This window comes from Caretta caretta, chromosome 1, assembly GCF_965140235.1.
Source record: "Caretta caretta isolate rCarCar2 chromosome 1, rCarCar1.hap1, whole genome shotgun sequence".
Classification (NCBI taxonomy): Eukaryota; Metazoa; Chordata; order Testudines; family Cheloniidae; genus Caretta; species Caretta caretta.
The window spans coordinates 316,092,452-316,111,472 of NC_134206.1; the positions used below are offsets into that span (position 1 = coordinate 316,092,452).

The following is a 19,021-nucleotide window of genomic DNA, read 5'->3' on the forward strand; positions in this document are numbered from 1 at the left end:
CTTCTGCTCCCAAGTCTTCATGCCCTGGATGACTACCCCGCATGCCCCGCCCTAGTTATGGCCCTGGAATTACCATCTTGAAGAAGTCATTACATCACTATTTACTATGGTGCAGATCCACAAAGGTATTTAGTCTCCTAATTTCCATCTGCTTTTCTATTACAACCACAAGGAAACACTTATCTATGGTTTCTAAAGTTGAAAACTGCCATCTGAAAGACATCTGGTGTCAAGCATAGCAGCTCCCACACAACCTCAAGACCGTTGAAAATGGTGTGGACAGGGTGAACCAGTTGCAGCACAGATTGGCTTCTAGCACACTTTACTACGATGTTGAACCCAACTGACTGTCCAGTAGGACCGCTGTATCCAGCACTGGCTTTGGGGATGGAGGGAGAAGGAGACAATCCTCACTGAACACATGTTTTTCAAGTGTAGGCACAATTAGGGAGGTTCTAATTATTAGGATCATGGGGTTCTAGAATTAAAGAGCTAAAGAGGGTCATCCTTTTCTTTAGCATGGACCTGACACACATACACAGACCTCACAGAGCTTTCCCCATAGTGTAAATGGTAGAGATGAAAATGCTTCATGATCACTGGCCTACCCAGTGCTAAAAATGTTTTAATCTCTGCCCTTCTGTCGGGAAATGTGCGAACTAATTTTTTTTCCCTGTGTTCTGAACTCCATCTGTGCTGCCTGCTCTTTTATTTCAGGGAACCCAGAAAGGAAAAGTTCTCCCTCCTGCTGTCCTCTTCCCCTGCTCATTGGTCCAGTTAACCACAGTGTAGAACAATGGCAGAAGCAAGGGTGTCTGACTTTGCCTCCAAGCTGGGTTTGGCACTTTTCCAGGAACGAAGGGCTGCACATTTCCCCCCCATACAAAAGGAGTATGTCACCGTGGTCTTCACTTTTCATATGAGAATAAGACTCTAAAAGACTAAAGGTCTTAGTATGCCACGTTCCATTTTGGTTTGGAGTATCTAGGCTGCCACATTGCTCTTTTGTACCTATAGTTCCTCTTTGTTAAAGACAACACAAGATTAAGGCAGATGTGGGTCCCACTTTGGGTGCACAATGCAGGCAGTTACAAGGATTCTTCCCACAGATGGCTGAAAGGCCAGTCGGAAGGAACTAGCTAGAAGTCCTAGGCCTGCAGCCCTGTGGCACCCAAAGGCACTCTGGCACTCCATTTCCAGAGTGGCACCAGCTGGGACGGGTGATAACAATGCTCTAATAAATATGTTAGTCTCTAAGGTGCCACAAGTACTCCTGGTTTTTTTTGCTGCTGCTCTGAAAACTACTCTAAGCTGTTCCAAAAAGAGGGAGGCTTTGTGAAAATAATAAGGGAGACTTTTAATGAGAAAAATTCTAGATAGATAAATAGGAGAACAGAATTTCTTTGCACACCGGCCTGAGGCATGCACACCTGCGTACGCACACACCCTGTCCGAGGCATGCACACCTCCAGACACACCCAACCCCAGGCACGCACACCTCGCCTGAGGCATGCACGCCCGCGTAAGGCTCGCACACCCAACCCCAGGCGTGCACCCCCGCCCGAGGCACGCGCACCCGCGTGCACACCCATTCTCAGGCCCGCGCACGCGCCTGCGCCTATCTTCCCCTCAGCTGGAAGCACCTGGCCCCCTGGTAAGCGCCTTGTCGCGCGCGCCGGAGCTCACCTGCACCGGCACCTGGGACCACGCTGCCCTGGGGCGGGTCGCCCGCTCCCTGTGGCTCGGGCCGCTGTCGCTCAGCCGGGATCCGGGCGGCAGCCACAGCTGCAGCAGGAGCTCTCCTTCTGCAGCGGATGCGTGAGGGGAAGGCTGCCCCAGAGAGCCGGAGAGACAAAGCCCGGCGTGGGCGGCTCGGGACTGCCGGTGCCGCGGACTCCCCTACCCCAGAGGTAACGTGCCTGGGGCGCGGTGCAGTGGGGCCAGCCGCCCCAGCTCCACCCCGGCCGCTCGCCCTCCTCCGCCTCTCGCTGCCTTCCCCTGCAGCTGCTCCTCATCCAGCCCCGTCTCGCCGCGCCCCCAGCCCCTCTTCAGGCTCCCTCCACCCCACCCGCCCCTTTGTCCTTGTGACTCCTCTTCGCATCCCTCCCGCTGGGGCTCCGAGCCAGGCAGGTGCCCAGGGGCCCTTAGGAGAGTTGAGCCCTGCTGCCGTGCTGGGGAGTGGGGTTAGCTGCAGCGGCTGTTGTGTGCTGGGGGACCCGGAGGCGCTGCCCCGTGAGGGGCTAAAGTGCCTGCGAGGATCCGGCAGCGCGTCCAGTGCTGTCTGGTTCTGGATCCCTTGCAGGGTACTCCGCTGGGCAGCCAAAACCGGTGGGGTAGGGACCCTGGGAAAATGACACCGCCGTTTGCTCGTCCTCACTGCTCTGGGATTGTAGGTGTAGCCGCCGGAGTTACAGGGGGTCGAATCGTGCTCACGTGGAAAATATTTTTTAGCGTGTAGTGATTGAGTGCTGGACTTGAGGGGAAATAATGCACCGAGTTAGCACACCGGAGGTTTCTTTTGGTCTCAGAAGTGCAAGTATGTATGTTTACTTCTTGATAAGATAAAGGGGGAGAGGGGATGGGGAAAATTCCCCTACCTATTCTACATACAAAATGACAGCTTCAGGACAGAAGCCGTGTCCCTCTCACTGAAAACGACATCGAAAATAAAAGCAGTTACATGCCTCTTAAGATCTGAAGAAGAGCTTGGTGTGGCTCCAAAGCTTATGTCCCTCACCAACAGAAGTTGATTTGATAAAACATGTTACCTCACCCCCCTTGTCTCTCTCAAGATCAGTCAATTTTACAGTTTTTAGTGTTACCTCATTTTGTAGATAAAATTACAGCTAAATAATCTGTTTAAACAGTTAATTTTGACTAAAGCCAACTGTTTTAGGAATAACTATCTGGTCATTTTTTATTGCAGATATCAGATGACTAAGGGAATAGCAAGGATACAGGGAGCCTTTAATCTTTAGGTTCCTGCTTCAAAAACAGACACTGACAGTAACTAAACAGGTTCCTGCTGACACCTTTTTTAGTTAATGGGACTTGGTCCACTGTTTAGTGGCTTTGTCTAGATTACAGTTTGCTTTCTTTTTTGCTATACACAAACTAAGGATATAGTGGACATGGTGACTGAACAATCCCATCATTTAGAGAGCGTCACACCAGAACAAGGTTGAGGCTTATGATTAAGGCAGTGGTAAAGCTCATATTATCCATCTTGCAACTAAAGCTTTCCATTTTTCCATATAACAGGTAAAAGTATTATCCAACCATTCTCTTTCATTACACATAAACTGAAGTGACTAGTGCAGTAACAATGTTTACTCTGTTGTTTATGTTTTGCACAATGTTTATAGAAATGTTTTTGCCCTCTTATTGTTACTCATGTATAAATATGAACCTATAAACTGTTTTCTCTACACCTTTTTTGTAGTAGAAAAATTGAAAACTAAGGCACTGATCCTGCAGTGAGCACCCTGCACATAAACCTCCATTGATTTCACCGGGTTCCACATGAATGTCCATATGGCGATTAGGCACGAAATAATTTCAGTTGTTTTCTGTGTTCATATTCTCTCACAAATATAAAGTAGCAAAAGCTTATAGGGAGCAAGGTGCATAGGAAAGTAGCTAAGCACAGCCCGGCTGTCATCTTTTCAGGGGTTTGAGGAGTTTCTGACTTATGCTTCTTTAGAACATCCTACATATGTAGGTACCTAGTCCAAACATGCAGTAATGCTCATTAATGTTGTTGGGAATTATAAATGTCTATTGAATGAAGAGCAACCAGACTCGTTTAGGTGAGTGTCAGAGAATGTTGCTTCTCAGTAGCTCTAGTCTAAACATACATTATTTGCATGACTTTTTCAGTTCTCAGAAGGATGCACCATTCCATCCAGTATGAAGATCACCAAAGTATGAAAGCCCATTCAATACCTCAACATCACATGAAAGTATTTCTAGACTCGTTAAGTAGTCAAGGGCCAGAAGAAGTACAGCAATTTGTGCATTCTCCAATCTCGGTATACCAACAAGGAAATCATTATATATACATGGGCAGCACCGATGTATCGGGGCCTTTGTTAGAGTTGGTGCATCCAGTTACATCTCCTCTCCAACATCCAGCACTAAGCTACTGTGGACCACTGGAGCATCAGCATATTCAAGTGTACCATACACAGCCTCAACAAGGCCATCAAATAGAAATGCAGCAAAATAATTTGATCAAACAAGTACAACTGCAGATAGAGGCTCAGCCCTCCCCTGAAGGGCAATTTAATACACCAACTTCTGAACGGGAAAGAAGACTGTCATGTATTTCTCAACCTATGAAGAAAAGGAAAATTGACATGCCAGTAGAAGACAACTACAGTAATAGTCAAAGTTCTCTGCAGAATATACCAATTACTGTACTAACAATGCCTAGCCATATCCAACAGCAGGCTTACAATTCTCTTCAACAAGAACTGCTAACAGTAGATAGCAATCAACTGTATGGACTTGCACCTGCTACAGGAACAAATGGCCATCTGCCTGATGTAGAATCATGGGCAGTTTGTCCTCATGCAATTTGCCCTGAAACTCAGAATATGATGAATACCCCTGTTTATCGGGATGCCTGTGGTATTATTCAGATTGGTGAAATGGCTATGAATATGACTAGCATTAAGTTAGAAGAAAGCAAGGATAATTTTCAAGCTGTTTCAGAAGCTAGAAAGAGTATTCAGGAGAGTCCTATTCCTAGCACACCCTGTTTCCCAGTGCAATGTGTAAATAAGAATGGAAATACACACCTTCCTCTTGCTGTACAGAGTGGAAAGAGGATGTATCAATCAGCTGAATACTGGGATGAGCAACAGGTGCAGGTGAGCACAAATATGAAGCTCTGTGGTGGGATGTGTGTTTGTGACTTCTCTGGGTCCAATTTGCTTCTCCAAGTTGGGTTTCTTATCACTCGTATTAACTCCTTCTCAGGCAAAGGTGTGTTCAGGTGGGATTATGTATTGAGGCCAAGATAGTCTGAAGCTTTAGCTGCCTTTCATCTGCCTAAAATATACATGCACAAAAACTTCCTGAAGAGTTTAACAAGTGTATAAATCATAACTGTACAGGCTTCAGAGATACAATATTAAACATTGCAAAATTAGCTTTTCCTGTTTTGTCATTGCATAACGTACTCTAATAATCAAACTTCCCTATTTAATAGGATATTACCATGTTAAAAGACAAAACATTACACCACCAGGGCATATTTGTCCCAAAATTTGAAATGTACCCATGTAGATTCCCCCCCCCCCTTCTACCTTATAACAAATTTAGGCAAAGTGTTCCAGGTGGATGGTCTTGTATCTGCATGCAGCTCCACGGCCCTATTCTCCTATTGAACCTCAGTTGCACTGCACAGGTCTCAATAAGGGCAGACCAAGGTGTGGGTGTGTTTTTTGTTTTTGAGAAACTAGGGATCCTTGTCAAAACTGTGGCTTTGGGACTATGTCTAATAAAACTGTGATTCTACAATGTATAAATAGTAGAAAAAGATTTCTCATTCAGGCAACTGCCCCTACTTCTGAGTATTAGACCAAATAATTCTCTATTAACTTAGTTCTGGTATGAACCATACTGAAAAGCAGTAATTACAGTACATATTCTATATTGCAAAGTAACTTGGCCAAAACCAGTGTGTCCTTTAATTAAAAATCTTGTTTGACTATAGATACGTTGTAAGGAGCAAGCTTGTCTTAATTTTCTTGGCAAAATTAGCACAATATTTGTTTACAAACCTTAATTTAGCTGACTGCATGAACAACACTAATCAACCCTACTTGTTTTAAACTTGGTCTTCTCCCTCCCTTAAAATGTAGCTGAATGTAAACCTAAAATTGTGGGATTATGGTAGCATTGTTTTGGGACAGAAATGGACAAGGGCTGTAATAGTAGTAGTTTATAGTCCTAATTTTGTTGTTGTTGCACCCAAAAGTTTTGAAAAAGTTATAAATAAATAAGGGGATTCCAGAGGGATACACCAGTGTAGCAATGAAATGACCTAGGCACAATGGTAATACTCATATTAAAGAATGTAAATATTATTAAAAGAAGAGGTCTGTGTTTCTCTTTCAAACTAAATCTTAAGAACTGAGTAACCTGATCACTTTTTTTTTTTAAAGCCATACATCAGTATAGAGAAGGTTAAAAAACTTCTACTTGACAGATTTGGAGGTTACCCTAGAGAATTACTCTTTCCTCATTCTAGAAGCAAAAGCCTGGTTGAATAGAATGAGTGATCCGCGTTGTTCTTCTTTTAGATCAGATATTGGTCTCAGTGACAACCACATGATCGTTTATCATGTGGAGGTCTTGCCAGTTAGGACTTTTCTGTTTCCTTTTTGTCAATCCATCTCTAATCCAAGATGTGATATTTTTATTTAATTGATATTTATTAGGGCAGTCAAGCGATTAAAAAAATTAATTGTGATTAATCGTGCAATTAAAAATTAATAGAATACTATTTATATAAACATTTTGGATGTTTTTTACATTTTCAAATATTGATTTCAATTACAACACAGAATACAAAGTGTACAGTGCTCACTTTATAATAAAAATATTTACATTGTAAAAATAAAAGATAGTATTTTTCACTTAATACATAATGTATTCACTTAATACAAGTACTGCAGTGAAATCTCTTTATCACGAAAGTTGAACTTACAAATGTAGAATTATGTACAAAAAAACCCTGCATTTAAAAATAAAACAATGTAAAACTTTAGAGCCTACAAATCCACTCAGTCCTCCTTCTTTCTCAGCCAATCGCTCAGACAAACAAGTTTGTTTACATCTGCAGGAGATAATGTTGTCCACTTCTTGTTTACAATGTCACCTGAAAGTGAGAACAGGCATTCGCGTGACACTGTTGTAGCTGGCGTTGCAAGATATTTATGTGCCAGATGCACTAAAGATGCTTCAACCACCATTCCAGAGGACATGCGTCCATGCTGGTGATGGGTTCTGCTTGATAACAATCCAAAGCAGTGCACACCAACACATGTTCATTTTCATCATCTGAGTCAGATGCCACATGCAGAAGGCTGATTTTCTTTTTTGGTGGTTCAGGTTCTGTAGTTTCTGCATGGGAGTGTTGCTCTTTTAAAACTCCTGAAAGCATGCTCCACACCCCGGGCTGATCAGATTCTTAGAAGGCACTTCAGATTCTTAAATCTTGGGCTGAGTGCTATCTTTAGAAATCTCACATTGGTACTTTCTTTGCATTTTGTCAAATCTACAGTGAAAGTGTTCTTAAAACGAACAACATGCTGGATCATCATCCGAGACTGCTATAATATGAAATCTATGGCAGAATGTGGGTAAAACACAGAGCAGGACACATACAATTCTCCCCCAAGGAATTCAGTCACAAATTTAATTAATGCATTTTTTTTTTTTTTAACAAGCAACATCAGCATGGAAACATGTCCTCTGGAATGGTAGGCCAAAGGGAAGGGACATATGGACGTATGGAAGGGACATACGAATGTTTAGCATATCTGGCATGTAAGTACCTTGCAATGCCAGCTACAAAGGTGCTATGCGAAAGTCTGTTCTCACTTTCAGGTGACATTGGAAATAAGAAGTGGGCAGCATTATCTCCCGTAAATGTACACAAACTTGTTTGTCTAAGTGATTGACTGAGCAAGAAGTAGGACTGAGTGGACTTGTAGGCTCTAAAGTTTTACATTGTTCTGTTTTTGAGTGCAGTTATGTAACAAACAAATCTACGTTTTTTGCACTTTCACGATGAAGAGATTGCGCTATGGTACTTGTATGAGGTGAACTGAAAAATACTATTTTATCAATTTTACAGTGCAAATATTTGTCATAAAAATAATATAAAGTGAGTACTGTACACTTTGTGTTGTGTTGTAATTGAAATCAATATATTTGAAAATGTAGAAAAACATCCAAAATATTTAATTTCAATTGGTATTCTATTTAACAGTGTGATTAAAACTGCGATTAATCACAATTAATTTTTTTTGAGTTAATCGCGTGAGTTAACTGCGATTAATCGGCAGCCCTATTATTTATCCATTTACTTTATCATGATACAGTTTTTTTTAAATGATTTGGTGAAATGCAAGTATACGTACCACCCTTTTTCTATTACTTAGTAAGTCTGTTATATTTTACACAACTATATTAACAAACTTATTCTAGTGGTCATTAAACATTATTCTTCTAAACATTCATATCCTGACATACTCAATAATTTTTGGCTGTGATAAATATCAATATGACAGGCTAGTAGTACCCAGCTTTTTCTTCCCACTCTTCTTACAGATACCATGTTTTCCCTCTTTCTAACTGAGTATTTATGGCTTCCATTAAGTATATGCTGTAAATATGTATTAAAAATAGTATATGCACAAAGACTAAGGGGGAGATTTGCAAAGGCACAAAGTGTAGTTTGATGCCCAGCCCCCATTGAGATTTAGTGAGAGTTGTGCACCTTGTTTCTATTTGTGTATCTGAAAATCTTTCCCCGCCCCATGTTCTCAAACTAATACTGAATTTATTTGAATAAGCATTAACTTGCATCAACACAGCTTGCTTATGCTAAGTATGAATACATACTGAATATACAGTATTAACTTAACTCTTCCTCCAACAACTAGAGAAATATTTTTGGGGGAGAGGGGAGATGGAACTTTCCCCACCTAGCAAGGAGGCTTCAGAACAACTTCCCTATCCCTTATATGTGGGTTGGTCTAGCATCTACTGTAACCTCAGACAACTTGTGTGGGATTGGATCTGCAAATTGGGCAGCCTGCCATGAACAGCCTATTCCTCGATGAGCAGCCATGGGAGGAACTCGTTACTCCTTGTTGTGTAGGCTGCACAATGGGGTTTATGATATATAGAGGGGGTCTTGCATTACCCCCAGTCCATGTATGTCATTAAGACTATACTGGGTGTGAAGGAACCTTGGACTCCCATGTTGGAATCTGTTGAATCTCCCTCAGCCCAGGATACTGTAAACACTTGAAATATTAGCTGTAAATATTTTTCATATTATATAAACACTTGTGCATAGAGATTTTTTTTTTTAGAGTATGTGACTCTTGGACTGATTATTTTTTCCACTGTTTAGATCCAACACTGCAGTCCTCCTAAAAAAATAATGCAAGGATTAAATAACCTCATTCACTAGGTATGGTACAAAATAGAAACCTGGGCCTGTTTATATGGTGCAAAGTTGATGCAGGGAGAGAAGACAGAGTGAGTGTGTGTGTGTGCGCATTGCCTCCTCTTCCTAGGAGTGTACCTCCTGAGCAATAGGGAAAAATTAATTCGTTGTGTTTATAACTTAAATCTTAATGTACAAGTACAAAACATAACGATTGGTAGAAAATACATAGATTTAAACCAGTGCTGTATCCCTCACAGCAGTCAGGCTCTGTCTGCTGCCACCTTCCTTACCCTATGAATCATTTGTTACATTCCTTTACCAAGTACTTGTCTTGGGGCAGAAACTTCCCATAAGGCCTCATTTTGTTCTAGGCAAGAGGTAAAAAGTAACCAACATATATGGCAAAAAATAAATTGCAATTGTGATCTATTTCAGTTTATGTATTTGAATGTTTACAAAAAAAAATTTCCTTACGCTTAAAAAAAGTCTTAACCCAACAATGCCTCATTAAAGGAAGCCAAGACCAAACAAAAAAGGAGACAAGTGAATCTGAATTATTCGATATTGCATCTTTACAAATTTATTAGTGGAACTAATAAAGTTTCCTTAATAGGGCCTTGTTTTATCTTCCAGGTGATCACTGTAGCTACTGAAACAACTATTTTGAGATTCATCTGCACACAAGATTTCTAAATCACCTTTTTGATGTTGCCTTAGGAGCCTTCCTTAGCTGCTTTATGTTAGTGAACTGTGCTGTACCAGCAGAGTCATGTTTGTTGTAAGTATTCTTTTGCAGCTGTACAGTGAGAACTCTTAATGTGCAGTGCTATATTTCAGTAATTAATGGAAATGATTATTGAACTATATCACTTCACGTTACTTAACAAGTTTGTGTTCCTCAAGGATCACCACTTGTTTCACTCTACAACTATTCCTGCAGGTTCCTCAGACAGTAGCATAAAAAATACGAACTGATTTGTCACACTTTCATGCAGTGTTAGGTTCTTAGTGGCTCCACTGGTCTCCTGGAAATTAATATAAACAGCGGGTTGAAAGAATTACCTCTTCTAAATAGTGAAGTTCAGAAACTGAAGCAGTAAATAGCAAGCATGTTCCAGTTAGCTCTACATATGCTAGCTAGTCATTAAAGATCAGAGAGGGCAGACAAGAGCACTGAAGTGAGGCCAGTAAAGGTTGGGAAGGTTGTTTCTCTTCTTTTCTCCTGTTTGTGGTGATGAGGGAGAAATTCTTCTCCTTCCTTTCATTTTCCTTGTTTTCTACTTGCAGATTGAATTCTTCTCTTCTCCCATACTAACCTCTCCCAACTTTTATCTTCCTTCTTACCATTAAGGTTCCCTGATAAGAAGCCTTACACTTCATTGTGGCTTTTCATAAGAACGGCCATACTGGGTTAGACCAAAGGTCCATCTAGCCCAGTATCCTGTCTTCCGACAGTGGCCAATGCCAGGTGCCCCAGAGGGAATGAACAGAACAGGTAATCATCAAGTGATCTATCCCCCGTCACCCATTCCTAGCTTCTGGCAAACAGATGCTAGGGACTCCATCCCTGGCTAATAGCCATTAATGGACCTATCCTCTATGAATTTATCTAGATCTTTTTTGAACCCTGTTATAGTCTTGGCCTCCACAACATCCTCTGGCAAAGAGTTCCACAGGTTGACTGTGTGTTGTGTGTGGGGGAAAAAAAACTTCCTTTTGTTTGTTTTAAACCCACTGCCCATTAATTTCATTTGGTGGCCCCTAGTTCTTGTGTTATGAGGAGGAGTAAATAATACTTCCTTATTTATTTTCTCCATACAGTCATGATTTTATAGACCTCTATCATATCCCACCGTAGTAGTCTCTTTTCCAAGCTGAAAAGTCCCAGTCTTATTAATCTCTCCTCATACAGCAGCCATTCCATACCCCTAATAATTTTTGTTGCCCTTTTCTGAACCTTTTCCAAGTCCATATATCTTTTTAGAGATGGGGCGACCACATCTGCATGCAGTATTCAAGATTTGGGCAGACCATGGATTTATATAGAGGCAATATGATATTTTCTCTTATTATCTATCCCTTTCTTAATGATTCCCAACATTGTTTTCTTTTTTGACTGCTGCTGCACGTTGAGTGGATGTTTTCAAACAGCTATCCACAATGTCTCCAAGATCTATCTTGAGTGGTAACAGCTAATTTAGACCCCATCATTTTATATGTATAGTTGGGATTATGTTTTCCAATGTGCATTACTTTGCATTTCTCAACACTGAGCTTCATCTGCCATTTTGTTGGCCAGTCACCCAGTTTTGAGAGATCCTTTTGTAGCTCTTCGCAGTCTGCCTGGGACTTTACTATCTTGAGTAGTTTTGTATCATCTGCAAATTTTGCCACCTCGCAATTTACCCCTTTTTCCAGATCATTTATGAATATGTTGAATAGGACTGGGGACACCACTATTTCTCTCTCTCCATTCTGAAAACTGATCATTTATTCCTACCCTTTATTTCCTATCTTTTAACCAATTACCAGTCCATGAGAGAACTTTCCCTCTTATCCCATGGCTGCTTACTTTGCTTAAGAGCCTTGGGTGAGGTACCTTGTCAAAGGCTTTCTGAAAATCTAAATACGCTATATTCATTGGATCCCCCTTGTCCACATGCTTGTTGACCCCCTCAAAGAATTCTAGTAGATTGGTGAGGCATGATTTCCCTTTACAAAAACCATGTTGACTATTCCCCAACAAATTATGTTCATCTATGTGTCTGACAATTTTGTTCTTTACTATGGTTTCAACCAGTTTGCCCGGTACTGAAGTCAGGCTTACCGGCCTGTAATTGCCGGGCTCACCTCTGGAGCCCTTTTTAAAAATTGGCCTCACGTTAGCTATCCTCCAGTCATTTGGTACAGAAGCTGATTTAAATGATAGGTTACAGACGACAGTTAATAGTCCTGCATATCTCCCCTCCATTTCAAATAATCCTTTTATTCATATTCTTATGAACTCACTAATTCCACACTCTATCTCTTTGATTCCTGCTCCATTTACAGTACTTCTCACTCACTTCATTTATCTCTGTGCTCTTGCTGTGACTCTCTCTAGCTAGGGGTTGCATTTTCACTTGCCATTCTTTGCACTAGGAGCTTTCTTCTTCTGTGAACGGTTTCCTCTTTAAAACTGGTCTCCATCTCTTCCCTAGCTCATGGACTGACTTTCCCAGTAAACTCATTTTGTGCTAACATGGAAACAAAATGTATTCTAAGCTACAACAATCTAAATTGGTATCTTGACAGGTTTCAGAGTAGCAGCCATGTTAGTCTGTATCCGCAAAAAGAAAAGGAGTACTCGTGGCACCTTAGAGACTAACAAATTTATTTGAGCATAAGCTTTCGTGAGCTACAGCTCACTTCATCGGATGCATACAGTGGAAAATACAGTGGGGAGATTTTGTATACACAGAGAACATGAAACAATGGGTGTTACCATACAGACTGTAACAAGAGTGATCAAGAAAGGTGAGCTATTACCAGCAGGAGAGCGGGGAGATGACCTTTTGTAGTGATAATCAAGGTGGGCCATTTCCAGCAGTTCACAAGAACAGTAGGGGGAGAAATAAACAAGGGGAAATTAGTTTTACTTTGTGTAATGACACATCCACTCCCAGTCTTTATTCAAGCCTGGGTTAATTGTATCCAGTTTGCAAATTAATTCCAATTCAGCAGTCTCTCATTGGAGTCTGTTTTTGAAGTTTTTTTTGTTGAAGAGTGGATGTCCTTACACAAAGTAAAACTATTTCCCCTTGTTTATTCCCTCCCCCCCCCCCCCCCGACTGTCCTTGTCAACTGTTGGAAATGGCCCACCTTGACTATCACTACAAAAGGTGTCGTCCCGTGTCCCCCCACGCGCTCTCCTGCTGGTAATAGCTCACCTTCCCCCCACCCCCGTGCTCTCCTGCTGGTAATAGCTCACCTTCCCCCCCCCCCCTCCATCCCCCGCGCTCTCCTGCTGGTAATAGCTCACCTTTCCTGATCACTCTTGTTACAGTGTGTATGGTAACACCCATTGTTTCATGCTCTCTGTGTATATAAAATCTCCCTCCTGTATTTTCCACTGTATGCATCTGATGAAGTGAGCTGTAGCTCACGAAAGCTTATGCTCAAATAAATTTGTTAGTCTCTAAAGTACCACAAGTACTCCTTTCCTTTTTTAAAAATTGGTATAGAAATTGAAACAATATCTCCTTTGCAAAATAATCCTTTTATAATCTCACTCTTCTTCACTCCCCAGAAAAAAAGCTCAAGTAAAACGCAATATTAAAAAATATGTATTGATAAAGATGACCACTAGTTTTAGAGGCCCATGCTGTGTGTCTGCAGTGGGTAATCCTAATAAAACTGAGACAATTGGATTGTTCCTGATCTGGAGGGTCAATTGTTTTAAATTACAAACATGTAAATCTTTAGAATAATCTTTCTTAGCTTCTAGAGTACTCACTGCCTTGGCAATGCGATACAAAATAAAAATAAGCAATACAGTGCTACTGACACTTTTAAATAATACTTTTGCCCACAAAAACTATATTAAAATAACATTATTTAGGTTGCAAAGTCAAGCACTCAAAAGCTGGGAAATGCCAGATATATGGTTGCCTCTTCAGTTTTAGTTCTGTGCCCCCTCCCCCCCCCCCCCGTGTGTATAATTACATAATAGTATAGTGCATACAGATGGAGTGGGGGGGCAAAACTAAGGTTTCTGAGGCAACCATACAACTGGCATTTCCTAGTTTTTTGAGTAATTGGCGTTTTGTGTGTAATTGTCTTGGACTTCTTAAGAAAAGGGGGGAAAAACAAATTTTATCATGTGATTCAGTAACAAAATGGATAATATAAAATGTTCCCCAACCTAAAGATAGGGGGATCTGGTGGCACCCTCTATAATAACACAGATGAAAACTTTATCGAGTACTAAAACCAAAAAATGAGTGCTTTAAGCTTGTGCTCTGAAGGCTGCCAGACTTAGGCTCTAGGCTGGGGAATGAGTTCCCAAGGTGAACACCCTTTACTGGGAACTCCGCTGCTAGTCCTGCAGAATTAAACTCCAGGAACTAACTGTAATGATCTTGGGGTTCATTAAACAAACCAAATAAATGTGAAAGGAATAAAACTGGAGAGCTTCTGTGGTAAGCTGCTGCACACAGCCCTGGTGGTCCCAACCCCTGCTTCCATGGCACAACTCCAAACTCCTATATTCATAATACTGTCCCTTATGAGGGACCATCTCTAAATTATAATCTTCTACAAACACATCTCTACATCTTCCCTCTTAAAGAAAAACAAATTAACTCTTATATATAAACAACTAGCCATGCTCCAATTACACATTCTCAACCCATCTAGTACATTTCCGAAAACGCAATGTGTCTACTACCTAGAGAGGAGAGGTTACCAGCACATCGTTCTTGAGTGAGTCTTTACCACTCACTTTCCTCAAATACCCACTATCCAGGCAGGTTAGCAAGTCTCTCTGAGGCTGTGTCTACACTGGCAACTGAACGACAAAACTTTTGTCTTTCAGAGGTGTTTAACCTCTTCTCTCCTCTCCCACCCCCCCAAAGAGAAAAATAAGACAGACAAATGTTTTGCCACAACAAGCACCAGTGTGAACAGGAGCGCTCTCCTGCCAGCAATGCTAACGCCACTTGTTGGGGGTGGAAGTTTTTTGTCGGCAGAAGAGCCCACAAACAGTGGCTACACTGTGTGACTTTTAGTGACACGGCTGTAGCAACACAGTCTTGTCACTAAGAGCTGTGTAGTGTAGACATACCCTTAGTCTTTCAGGACGTTTAGTCTCCCACTCTCATCTTCTGAGTATCAGCCTCTCATTACCATGCGAGTTGTTCTCTCGTTCCTTTGTGCGTTGATGATAAAGGATCAGTCAGATGGGAAACCATAATCCACGTCAGCTATCAATGTGTTAGAACTTTCTGGGATTACTTGTATCCCTTCGATTACATCGAAATGTGTCTTCCTGATCTGTCCAGACTACATAAGGCCTTGGATGCAGCTGTTCTTTAATAATACCCCTTTGGCCGCAAGTATTAGAGGTGTGATTCCTCAGGGGTGCACACCATCACCTGGGTTAAGAGATGGGAGATCACAGGCCCTGTTTTCAAAATAATAATTCTGCTTCCATTTCTAATTTTTGTGTATTCCGCATGGTTTCATTGTTATGTGATTTCATAAAGTTATCAGAAATTGGTAAATTAAATCTGATCCTTCTTCCCATTAACAGCCGAGCTGGAGAAAAGCCGTTCTCCAGGGATGTACTTCAGTAAACCAGTAATGCCCTAGACAAATCACCCCCCACAGTCAAAAATCTTTTTCATAAGGCTCTTTACTGTCCCTATAGACCTTTTCACAAGTCCATTTGATTGGGGGTAATTTGGACTTGATGTTTTGTGATGAAAATCCCATCTATGGCAAATTGCTCAAAATCTGCACTGGAACATTGCAGCTCATTATCACTAAAGACAATTTGGAATTCCATGTCTGGAGAAGATTCCCTTCATACTGGCTATCGCAGACTTACTGTTAGTACTGTGCAGTGTGCAAATATTTGGATACAGAGAATAATGTGACTATAAAATAACCCTTTGATTGCCAGGTAAATAAGTCAGTGCCTACCTTCTGATAAGGCCTTTGTGGAACTGGATGTGCTTGACTTCTCTGCATTTTGGATCTTCAGCATTTTGCAAAATGATTATTTTCCCCACATTTGTGACAGTGTCTTTCTTGCCTTTGGAAAACTGTTTGGGGCCATGCTGTGATCCACACCTTCCACATATAACCGTCTGTACCCAGTCTTCCCCCTAGCAGTGGTTTTCGTAGCAAGTGGTTCTACTCTTTGATTTGACCTATTCTGGCTATATTCTTTTGTATTCAGTACATACCCTTCAGCTGTTTGGCTTGTGCTTTCACAGTTTCTGCTGCCTGCATATTTGGAGAGCTTTTTCTAAAGTTAAATCTCCTTCATGGAGCATTCTCTCTCTTAACACATTGTCTTTAATGATTCGGTCTCTGTCAGATCACTAAAGTCACAGGTTTTACTGAGTTTCCTTAATTCTGTGACATATTGCTCTGACTATGGTGTCATCAGTTTTTTGCATTCATGTAAAAAATTCATCTCTCTCAAAGGTTTCATTCGTTTTTGGCATGCAGTGTTCCTCAAATTTAATCAGTATTTTATTTGTCTTCACTCTTTCACCTTCTTCAAACTTAAAGTTGTTATAAATGTCCAATGCTTCCTCCACAGCAACATGCAAAAAGATAGATGAATTAATTCTATCGCTTTTTTCCCCGCTGCCCACTAAATACAATTCAAATCTCTGTCTGAATTTTTTCCAGTTCTCTGCAGCATTGCCTGACAGTTGAAGACTTGAAGGAGGTTGCAACAAACACATCCCTTTTTGGCTTTCCCTGTCCCCCTTTTTAAGCTAGTCAAGCTACTAGTGTACTCAACAAATACATGCAAAAGCCTCTGTGCCCAGTACTCCACATGCTTCTCTGGTGCCCCCCTTTGACTCTGCTTTCTGCTCCAAACAGAGGAGTTAACTTCAAGATGACTGTAGTTTCCTTCTCATTTGGCTCTTCTGACACCATGTAACTATCATGGGGTTCATTAAACAAACCAAATGAAAGAGAGGAATAAAACTTTTCTGAAAACAAACTGGAGAGCTGCTGTGGTGAACTGCTGCACACAGCCATATGGTGTTCCCAACCCCCCCCCCCCCCCCCGCCTCCAAGGCACATCTCCAAATTCCTGTGTTCATAATACTGTCCCTTATGAGGGAATGTCTCTAAATTACAATATTCTACAAACATCTCTCTACACTAGCAAGATCACCTGGAATGCTCTTAGATAGCTCTGGCTGGGTATAAAGTGGAACACTCAAGTTGCTGGGTTCCAAACTACTCAGACCTTTAAAGAGCATCACCAATACTTTGAATTGACACTAAGAGGTCGACAGTAAACTGTTAGCTGTTTAACGGTCCATCAGACTTAGAATACGGGCAGCTGACTTCTGTTCTTTCTGAAGCTTCTTTCAGTTGCACCATTCTGTTCGGGTTTGATGCTGTAACCAATTACTATTATGCAAAATGACCTGGGACTTGCCTACTTGAGAGACTGCCTCTCTGTGATATTGCCAAAGATGTAGTCAGTGGAGGCACTTGAGATCAAGTACCCATAACATAAAAGAATGGTTAGTGTAGCATTCCCATTGTGGGTTCCTTGGCTTTGCAGCTCACTCTCCCTGCCTCCTTTGGTTAGAAATATCTCTTAATTTGTTCTTCAGGGCATGCTGGGAGGTTTTGATGCAGGTGGCAAGGGATATGGTTTAAGGTATTAAACTTTGTTTGGAGACAGCTGTTTTTGTAAACAAATGAAGCTGATTGGGATAGGGATTATACAAATTCTACAAGATTAAATAATGGCAGAGTGTACAGAGCTGGGATGGGCCCTCTTAAACATGTATCTTTATACATTGAAAGAAAATAAATAAATTTGGCTTGAAATCACTTGACTGGAATATGTTAAGCAGGGGTCCCTGTCTGTGCACAATAGGGCCTGCTTCCTAAAGGCAGTGTCCTGCATATGCTTCAGCACTTGGCTTTTGTTCAATGTATTGTTATGACACAGATTCAATAACTGCTGCAAAATAGTAAAGCTTTAAACCTAAAGACATCAACTTCTAAAAACCCTTTCTCTGCCTTAAAAATTTAAATAAACTTCCCTAATCACTGACAAAGCATTTTTCAAAATAGTGGCCAAAAAGACTTGAAACAAGGCATCAGTATTGCCAGATAGTATTGTAAAGCATTTTGGAGAAGGATAATCTTGTTTTGCATATCTAAAAGCAGGTTGTAAAAACTGCTGAGATTATACAATTTATAATGGAAATGCTAAGAGAACTTAAATACTGTTAAGTACAATATCAGCATATACTTAAGGTTACACTCTTTCTTTGCCTATAATACCAAACTTCTTTTTTCTCAAATGGCTTATTTTTTTTTCTTCTGGTTACACAGGGTTCTCAATCACTGCCACACTTGCAGATACAGACTGATTTACATCTTCCTTTCAAACTCAAACCAGAAGAAGGAGCTAATTTCTGGAAGAGCTGGGCACAAATAAAAAATGAGGATGTATGGAAAGATGCTGGAAAGAACCCTCAGGGATTTGGAAGTATGATTTTTAACTTTTCACCATTCACTGAAAAGTAATTTTTTTCCACTGAATGCATCCGATGAAGTGAGCTGTAGCTCACAAAAGCTTATGCTCAAATAAATTTGTTAGTCTCTAAGATGCCACAAGTACTCCTTTTCTTGAAAAAAAGATGTCCTTGTACATCATCTAAAGATTCAGGGCCTGATTTTGTTCAATAGTATCTTTCTTCACAAGTCATCCCATTGAAATCCATGATTAAGGGTTGCAGAATTAGGCTATTAGATATAAAACAAGGCTCTGTGTAAATCATGATTTCACAGACTGCACAGAAATGGTGAGATTAGCTCAATACTGTGACTTTTGCAACAGTGGGGAGGCGGAAGGAGGCATCCCTGTTTCTGCCTCCCCTCTGTTGGAAAAATCAACGTATTGGGTTCAGCTACTGCAGTTGGGGGTTGGAGATTGAGATGTCTCATCATGTGGTGCTAGCTGTCTGGCCTAGACTGCTACTGTTACTTTCTGTCTGGCCAGCAGGGAGACGGGAAAGGTGCTGACAATGCATGGGGATTAGGAGACCCTGGGCTGGCCTAACCTACGCC

The 19,021-nt window shown here is 41.2% G+C and overlaps 1 protein-coding gene across 4 annotated transcripts in view; it reads left to right on the forward strand.

The window, feature by feature from the left end:
• The first annotated feature begins 1,604 nt into the window (after positions 1–1,604).
• The window catches only part of LOC125630644 (transcriptional regulator QRICH1-like), a 65,591-nt gene continuing 48,174 nt past the window's right edge, over positions 1,605–19,021 (forward strand). For 2 of the 4 annotated variants that reach the window (XM_048836847.2, XM_048836843.2), the window contains exons 1-3: positions 1,687–1,910; positions 3,880–4,874; positions 18,284–18,440. In XM_048836847.2, the coding sequence (XP_048692804.2) occupies positions 3,891–4,874; positions 18,284–18,440 (1,141 nt within the window). In that variant the 5' untranslated portion in view covers positions 1,687–1,910; positions 3,880–3,890. The other 2 variants (XM_048836844.2, XM_048836846.2) reach the window with 2 other exon arrangements.